The sequence below is a fragment of the Tachyglossus aculeatus genome, chromosome 5 (genome assembly GCF_015852505.1).
Source record: "Tachyglossus aculeatus isolate mTacAcu1 chromosome 5, mTacAcu1.pri, whole genome shotgun sequence".
NCBI classification, from domain to species: Eukaryota; Metazoa; Chordata; class Mammalia; order Monotremata; family Tachyglossidae; genus Tachyglossus; species Tachyglossus aculeatus.
The window spans coordinates 97,065,666-97,075,178 of record NC_052070.1 but is presented as its reverse complement, the minus strand read 5'-3'; the positions used below and the strand labels follow the sequence as shown (position 1 = coordinate 97,075,178).

The window sequence follows — 9,513 nt, the reverse complement described above, 5'->3', positions numbered from 1 at the left end:
ACACAGGAAGTGCTCAATAAATATGATTGAATGAATGAATGAATGATGTGTTCAGAGGAGAAACAGGTCTCCTGTGCACCCTCCTACTTAGACTTTGCATCCCAAGTGGGCCAGTCCTATTAGCAAGTATCTACCCAAGAGATTAGAACAGGGTATGATACACACTAAGTGCTTAACAAAAACCATAAAAAAGTAGTATTTCCAGCTGAAGCAGCAGACGGTAGCCTTCCGAAGCCTCTCTGATTAGTAGTCAAAGCCAATCCACACTGTCCTTCACAGCACTGATTCCGGTAACTGTGGCAGGACAGCAGGCTGGATAGACCCTGGATCTGATTCAGTGCTGCTCTTACTGATTTCTATTTGATTCCATTTAGGCAGGAATGGAAGCTTTTCGGCTTCCCAAAATCTCTCTTGGATGGAAGACCTATAGTTGAAGCTGCCTTTCAGAGTCCAACAAAATCAATCTCCAGACACTCCTGGGGGCAGTTAGACATTTGTCTCTCTGCCTTGCTTCAGTTCCAGGGTTCAACAAAGATATGTAACAGGTGAATTATTAAAAGTCCTTTCTTGTCTGCTCTGGTTCCCCTGCTTTCAATTGACCCCGCACCCTCCAGTCCTCTGCCGCTATTCTCCTCACCGTGCCTCGTTCTCGCCTGTCCCGCCATCAGCGCCCAGCCCACGTCATCCCCCGGGCCTGGAATGCCCTCCCTCTGCCCATCCTCCAAGCTAGCTCTCTTCCTCCCTTCAAGGCCCTACTGAGAGCTCACCGCCTCCAGGAGTCCTTCCCAGACTGAGCCCCTTCCTTCCTCTCCCCCTCGTCCCCCCTCCACCCCCCTCATCTTACCTCCTTCCCTTCCCCACAGCACCTGTATATATGTTTGTACACATTTATTACTCTATTTATTTTACTTGTACATATCTATTCTATTTATTTTATTTTCTTAGTATGTTTGGTTTTGTTCTCTGTCTCCCCATTTTAGACTGTGAGCCCACTGTTGGGTAGGGACTGTCTCTATATGTTGCCAACTTGTACTTCCCAAGCGCTTGGTACAGTGCTCTGCACACAGTAAGCGCTCAATAAATATGATTGGTTGATTGATTGACCCCCTAAAATTGAATCTTTAGGAAGGAAGCACACTCCAGTCCTTCCTCCACCTTTCTTCACACTTCTAGGCTGAATCTCTAGGTCACCCTGTTGATGGAGAGGGAGGGTGGGAAGGAAAGAAAAAGAGAGAATATGACAGAGAGGGCGAGAGAAAAAGAGAGGAAGAGACAGGAAGAGAGAATGAGAAAAAGAGGGGGAGAGAGATTTGCCTCCTTCTTAGGAATTTGGTCCAAAAATCATTACTTTCCTGTGACACTGACATTTTTCTCATTACATTATCACTACTCAGTTTGATATTCTTGACATTTATGGCTGCAACAACAGAAGCACTTTCCAGAGATGCTTCCCAAATAGAGTATTTTTCTGACCTGACCTTTCTTACTGTGAGACAGGAGGAGTTAAACTCACCATGTACCAGTGGTCTGGGACCAGAGGGTGGGTGGGTGTGTGCATATGTGTGTATGTTAGTGTGTGTGGTGACTATTGTAAACTGCCTGTGCCTCTCTGCTCCTCTTAGAGAAGGGGAAAGGGACAGCCAGTAGTGAGGAGGAGGAAATGAAACAATAAAGGCCCCTGGCATGGGAGGGGAGGAGCTGGCCCTGGAAAGAAATAAGGGAGAGAAGCCTCTCTGGCTGGTACCACCCCAATGCCCAGGGATTGCCCCAAGTGACTGAGCAGAGCTGATTTTTGGGTCAGGAGGAGCAGGCCATGGCCCCGGCGGAAGGGGTGGATGGTGCCCGGCCCAGAGGCATTTTGTGAGGGTGGGGGTTTAAGAGGAGCAACAGATTGTACTTGTATTCTGCCCTCTCCTCTGCCCGATGAAATTATTTCTCCATCCTTATTGACACACATCAATCAATCAATCAATCGTATTTATTGAGCACATACTATGTGCAGAGCACTGTACTAAGCGCTTGGGAAGTACAAATTGGCAACACATAGAAACAGTCCCTACCCAACAGTGGGCTCACAGTCTAAAAGGGGGAGACAGAGAACAGAACCAAACATACCAACAAAATAAAATAAATAGGATAGAAATGTACAAGTAAAATAAATAAATAAATAAATAAATAGAGTAATAAATATGTACAACAAATATGTACACACATGCCCATTGCCTTCACCAGTTTTTATTCCTCAAACTTCCGGCACCCCCTGCCTCCCCCATCCCTTGCCCCTAATGACTTGGCCACCTACTTTATTGAGAAAATTGACACTATCAGGCATGAGTGCCCTAAATCCTCCCCTGTCCTCCCCACTCCTGCCCCTTCTTCAACTCTTCCATCTTTCCCAGCAGTATCTCTAGAGAAGGTCTTCTGTCTTCTCTAAAAATCCACCTCCTCCACCTGCACATCTGACCCCATTACTTTGCACCTTAAAAAAAGACTTTACCCCTCCCTCTTTCTAACTGCCATCTTAAACTGTTTGCTCTCCAATGACTTCTTCCCCACTGCTTTTAAACAACCCCCTGTCTCCCCTAACCTAAAAAAAAACCTGCCTTGACTCCACAGCTCCCTCCAGTCATCACCCCATTTCCTTCCTACCATTCCTCTCTAAAGAAGCAGTGTGGGTTAGTGGAAAGAGCACATGCTTGGGAGCCAGAGGTCATGGGTTCTAATCCCAGCTCCGCTACTTGTCAGATGTGTGACTTCAGGCAAGTCACTTCGTTTCTCTGTGCCTCAGTTACCTCATCTGTAAAATGGGGATTAAGACTGTGAGCTCTTTGTGGGGCAACCTGAATACCTTGTATCTACCCCAGCGTTTAGAACAATGCTTGGTACATCGTAAGTGAACAAATACCATAAAAAATGTCCTTGAGCGAATTGCCTACATCCGCTGTCTCAAGGCCCTCTCCTTCAATTCTCTCCTTGAACCCCTCCAGTCTGGCTTCCTTCCCCTTCAGTCTACAGAAACCACCCTCTCAAAGGTCACCAATGATCTCCTTCTCAACAAATCCAACAGCCTCTACTTCATCCTACTCCTCTTTGACCTCTCAGGTACCTTTGACACTGTCTACCACACCAGTGGAGGCAGCTTGAGAAGCGGGGGGTTGGGAGCAGCGGATCGTTCTGATCATTGTGCAGTCCTCATCCCTCCCCACCAGACCCCGGGTGTGGAACGCCAGAGTTCCCAGCACCATCAGATCCCTGTTTCCGCACTGGGGACTGACTGGGATTCTAAGAAAATCTAAGCAATTTGGTAATTTCACAAGTTAGACTTGCAGTGACTCTGAATTATGCAGCAGTATTATAGTCTTTTCTACTAGAAAGTAGTAGGTATGCCCTTGAAGAACATCATGTGGTGGGAAAATGGTGTTAGAGCAGTTATAAGGGTGGTATCTGATAAGCACACTCTATGGGCCAAGCACTGTACTAAGCATTAGGGTCAATATAAGATAATTGGGCTGGACACAGTCCCTGTCCAATTTGGAGCTCACAGTCTTAGGAAGAACAGGCTTCGCTTCCTCATTTTACAGATGGGGTCCAGAGAAGTTAAGTGATTTGCCCAAGATCACAGAGCAGGGACGTGGCAGAAAGTTCTTCTAACTCCCAGGCCTGTTTTCTTTCCACTAGGCCATGCTGCTATGATCCAGTGTAGTTCTACATAATAACTACCAATTTATTTATTTGTTTATTTATTTTTATGGTACTTATTAAAAGCAAACTTTACATCAGACATTGTAATAAAGTCTGGGGTTGATACAGGATAATCAGTTTGGACGCAGTGGTGCTCACAGTCTTAATCAAATGGAGGAGGATCTAATCCCCATTTTACAGATGAGGTTTACAGATGAGGTAACTGAGGCCCAGAAGAATTAAGCGATTTGCCCAAATTCACACAGCAGACAAGTAAGTGGTAGAACTGGGATTAGAACCCAAGTTGTCTGACTCCCAGGCCTGTGCTCTTTTCACTAGATCACATGGCTTCTGATTAGAAATTAGAATGGATCAGGAAGAAGAGGGTTGGATAAGACCACCAAGGCTTACTTTTTAGAAAAAAAAGTCCTTATGTACAGTACTTGCAGAATGCTTGACACCCTTGCCAGTCATTGTTTTTTTAGCCTATTAAATAGGTAAAGTTTCAATGACAGGTGGAAGTATGGTAAGGTAAAGTAAGGCTGAGACAGAGGCTGGGAAGCAGAGAGAGGGGAATCACACCTTGACTAATGCTGAGCACATCCTTACTGAAACCATATCTCCTCCAAGATGACTTTTCTAACATTTCCTCTTCTCTCATTCCTGTGCACTTGGATTTGCTCCCTTTATTCATCATCAATCATATTTATTCAGCGCTTACTGTGTGCAGAGCACTGTACTAAGCGCTTGGGAAGTACAAGTTGGCAACATATAGAGACAGTCCCTACCCAACAGTGGGTTCACAGTCTAGAAGGGGGAGACAGAGAACAAAACCAAACATATTAACAAAATAAAATAAATAGAACAGATATGTACAAGGAAAATAAAAAAATAGAGTAATAAATATGTACAAACATATATACAGGTGCTGTGGGGAAGGGAAGGAGGTAAGACAGTGGGGATGGAGAGTGGGACGAGGGGGAGAGGAAGGAGGGGGCTCAGTCTGGGAAGGCCTCCTGGAGGAGGTGAGCTCTCAGTAGGGCCTTGAAGGGAGGAAGAGAGCTAGCTTGGCGGATGTGGGGAGGGAGGGCATTCCAGGCCAGGGGGATGACATGGACCGGGGTGGACGGCGGGACAGGTGAGAATGAGGCACGGTGACGAGATTAGAGGCAGAGGAGCGGAGGGTGCAGGCTGGGCCTATTACTATGGTCACTAACTTTGATGATGGGTTCATTCTTTCTAAGGTCCCATACGGTTGCACGACCACTAGGACTGGCTGACGCTAAAATATGTTGAACTTGCCGGTTCCATGCAATGCAGCTAATATCTTCTGGAGGTTGTGTCTTGGCTCCAGGTGTCACTGGGGTCCCAAAATTGTTTAAATCCCAAATGTAGATTTCAGACTCGTTGGCACCGGAGGCTACAAGATTAGTCTGGAAAATATTCACATCCAGAGCTCTCACTGGTCCAGTGTGCTTGTCGTTCTGGGCCATCACAACCTCACCGTCTCCAGCTAGGATTTTAGCAGGATCATACAGAATGATATTGCCATTTTCACCACCTGCAATTAGAACTCCAGAAAGATTTCCATCTGAATTCATTTTATGAGGCCCCCAAATCAGCTTGTGATACCTGTGGGAGGAGGAGTGAATAGCACAGGACTTCATATCCAACGATGGATCTAAGTCTAATTCAAATATCTCCAGCGAAGCATTAGTACTAAAAGTGGCATCCAACTGCTGAGCAGATGTACCTGTAGCCAGGTAAATGGGATGATGCTGGGCAGGACTCCATGCCTGCATAGCGGTATGATCAATTTCTTTCAACTTCATCCTGGCTTCCTCCTCTTCCTCGTCCTGCTCCCGCCGGCACCTCAGCCCCTCGGCCCTCAGTCCTTATTCACTCCTTCCTCAGCCCCACAGCCCTTATGTACATATCTATAATCTATTTATTTATGTTAATGTCTGTTTCCCCTCTAGACTTAAACTCACTGTGGGCTGGGAATGTGTCTGCCAACTCTGTTAATGGTACTCTCTTAAGTGCTTAGTACAGTGCTCTGCACGCGGTAAGCCTCAATAAATATGATTGATTAAAAACACATTTGCACAACCATTTCCTCCCCTACCCAGAACAGACACACGATTCCTAATACTTCCAAGGAATTGCAAACCAACAATGTCATGAAAACACTTGTGACAGCTGAAATTACTATGCACCATATAGTACCATAATAAAGTTAATTTGAAGGGGCAGCTTAATAATTTTTGTTCTGTAACAAAAGTTAGACTTTCACAACTCACCAATCTTTACAAATGCCTTTACAACATGAAATAACATATGTATCTTTACAACATACTCCATCAGTACAGTGCCTGGGACATAACAGATAACAACAATGACAACAAAAAACATATAAATGTTTCCATATCTAAAGTATAGATTGTGCTTTGTGTGGCTTTAGCAAACCCACAGTTGGCAGGGCTATGAACTGCCATTTCCAGAGGTGCCAGTGTTTGACCCCGACACAAATATTAACTCTCCTGGCTCCATCCGAGTGATCAGAATCTTTCAAAGTGGACTATTTTTAGGAGCACTTTGTTTCCCAGATTGTGGCCACTTTGAAAATCTGACCCCTGAGAGCAGAAAAATTAATCTTTCAGAGAAGGGTAAATGAATGATTAAAAAAAGGGGGAGTGAGAGTGGAGAGGTGGGTGGACAGGACAACAGGATGGGACATTTTGTCGAGTGAATGCTCTTCTCCCAGAGAAGAGTATCTCATTAAATCCCACTGAACCTGTGTTCTCGGCTCTGATCTTTTCATTCAGAAAATCTGACTTCACAGACCCAGTTCATTTTGACGGCATGAGAGAAAGGGGAGGAAAGTGAGGACTGTATTGTTAGGATATCTGTTATCAGCAGGCATCAACAGAAAAATAGACCCTTTTGGTACATGACAGATAAGGGCCATGGAAGTATTAGGAATTATAAAAATCTTCCTCCTTGTATCTCCCAGAACCCTGTGCCATTTCTATGTCTCCCCAGTTGTTAAATGATCCTGGCCACTGCAACGTTTCATCAAGAAAAACATTTTCTTTACCTGGACCTAGTTGAAATTTCCTGGCATATCTGAGAGTGGGCTCGTTAAGCTTTTTCTTTGCTCCGTCTCATAGGAAGGGTTGCCCCACTTGAATTTCCTCTCCTGCATATTTAGAAAGGTCTGGTGGCCATTGCTAAGCAACCTGGCATCATAAATATTCCATTGGTTCGAGAATGTGCATGCTTATCTTGAAAATCCAACCCTCCTCTCCCTTTGTTCTTCAGATCTTCTTGACAAAGATCCAGCGTCATTTAAAAAGGCACAGAGAGGCATCAGTGAAAGGGTCTTTGAAGCATTAGCGAACCCCAGCTGAACGCCCCACACCCCAAAGAGTCAGAAAACAGATCCCAATAACATTCACAATGCTCTCCAGGACAACAGGCAAACCCACATTTGATTCTTCATGTATACTACTTAAGTCCTTCGGTGCGCCTGAATATTTGGGAACTCACAACTTTCTAAAACACTTGTGAACATACCTTACCTACCTTAATACTGAAGCACTAAAAAGCAGGGTGGTGTAGTGAAAAGGGCCCAGGCCTGGGAATCAGAGACCTGGGTTCTTATCTCAGCTCCACCACTTGTCTGCTGGGTGACCTGGGTCAAATGACTTCACTTCTCTGGGCTTCAGTTACCTCATCTATAAAATGGGGATTGAGACTGTGAGCCCCATGTGGGACATAACAATAATAACAATAATAATGTTGGTATTTGTTAAGCGCTTACTATGTGCCAAGCACTGTTCTAAGCACTGGGGTAGATACAAGGTAATCAGGTTGTCCCACATGGGGCTCATAGTCTTCATCCCCTTTTTACAGATGAGGTAACAGAGGCACAGAGAAGTTAAGTGACTTACTCAAGGTCACAAAGCTGACACGTGACAGAACAGGGATTAGAACACTTGACCTCTGACTCCCAAACCTGTGCTCTTTCCACTAAGCCACGCTGCTTCTCTATGTCCAACCTGATTAGCTTGTATCACCCCAGTGCATAGAACAGCTCCTGGCATACAGTAAGCTCTTAATAAATACCTTTTTTTACAAAACCCCACTAGCTCATCCCCTTTGCCTTTTCTTCTCCTAGCTATAAAGTATTTTATTCATTCATTCAATCATATTTATTGAGTGCTCACTTTGTGCGAGCACTGTACTAAGCGCTTGGGAGAGTATAATACAACAATAAACAGACACATTCCCTGCCCATAATGAGATTACAATCTTGGGGGAGGGAGAGAGACATTAATATAAAAAAATTACTGATAAGTGCTGTGGGGAAGGAAGGGGGTGAAGAAGAGAGGGAGCAAGGCAGTGTGACACAGAAGGGAGTGGGAGAAGGGGAAAGGAGGGAAGGCCTCCGGGAAAACATGTGACTTCAATAAGACTTAAAAGTGGAGGATTGTAACTGTCGGGGTTTGAGGAGCGAGGGCATTCTAGGCCAGAGGCAAAATGGGGGTGAGGGTTCAGCAGTGAGATAGATGAGATTGATGCACAGTGAGAAGATGAGCATTGGAGGAGCGAAGCTGGAGGGCTGGGTTGTATTAGGAAAGTAGCGACGTGAAGTAGGAGGGGGCAAAGTGATGCAGTGCTTTAAGGCCAACCATAAGGAGTGTTTGTTTCATGTGGAGGTGGATGGGCAACCACTAGAATTTTTTGAGGAGTGGGGTGACGTCCTAACTTTTTTGTAGAAAAATGATCCGGGCAGCCTAGTCAAGTAGTGTCTGTCTCCCCTCATGAGAGCAGGTAGAGTATGTCTACTAACACTATAGCACTCTCCCAACTGCTGAGAACAGTGGTCTACACATAATAAATGTTTGATAAATATTATTGATAGAATCATCGATTTTTCTTCTGTGGGAAGAAAGTTTCAGTAGCTCTATCCATGGGGGTGGGGGGTGGGGGGGGGGTAGGTGCTCAGTGAATATCAACAGTCACAGCAGGAGAGGTAACTCTGAAGTGGTGAAGGTGGTGAGGGAGGACAGGGAGGATGCTTAAAGAGAAACCCCTGACCCTAGCTACAATAAACAGCCTTTCAGAGTCCCCTTCCCCACTCCAGCCACTCCCAGCTCCAAACTCAGGACCAACATTTCCAAACCCATTTTTTTTTCTTTCTTCCTCTTTCTCCCTAGAAAAGAGAAGCAACTTGCCCAGTGGGAAGAGCACAGATCTCAGAGTCAGAGGACCAGGATTTTAATCCCAGCTCCACCACTTGCTTGCTGTGTGATCTTGGACAAGTCATTTAACTTATCCACCTCCGTATCAAAAAAAAAAACCTCCTCTCTGTTGGTTTTAAACCTCTCCATCACTTTGCCCCCTCCTAATAATAATAATGATAATAATGTTGGTATTTGTTAAGTGCTTACTATGTGCCAAGTACTGTTCTGTGTGCTGGGGTAGGTACAAGGTAATCAGGTTGTCCCATGTGGGGCTTACATTTTCAACCCCATTTTCCAGATGAGGTAACTGAGGTACAGAGAAGTTAAGTGACTTGCCCAAGGTCACACAGCTGACAAGTGGCAGAGCCAGAATTAGAACTCACCATCTCTGACTTCCAAGCCCGGGCTCTTTCTCTGACTTCCAAGCCACGCTGCTTCTACCTCCCACCTCAACTCCCTTCTCTCCTCCTACATCCCAGCCCGCACATTCTGCTTCTCTGGTGCTAACCTTCTCACTGTCCCTCAATCTCACCTTTCTCGCCACCAACTCATGGCCCATATCCTACCTCTGGCCTGGAATGCC

The 9,513-nt window shown here is 45.3% G+C and overlaps 1 protein-coding gene across 1 annotated transcript; it reads right to left on the bottom strand.

Annotated features, from left to right (window-relative positions):
• Positions 1–273: 273 nt before the first annotated feature.
• Positions 274–6,889, bottom strand: LOC119928839 (protein transport protein Sec31A-like). The gene is made up of 4 exons (XM_038747353.1): positions 6,779–6,889; positions 4,879–5,313; positions 3,107–3,282; positions 274–440 (listed from the first exon to the last, which is right to left on the bottom strand). Exons 2-4 carry the CDS (start codon positions 5,280–5,282, stop codon positions 274–276), a joined length of 747 nt encoding a protein of 248 aa, XP_038603281.1. The 5' UTR covers positions 5,283–5,313; positions 6,779–6,889.
• Between the last annotated feature and the right edge of the window lie 2,624 nt (positions 6,890–9,513).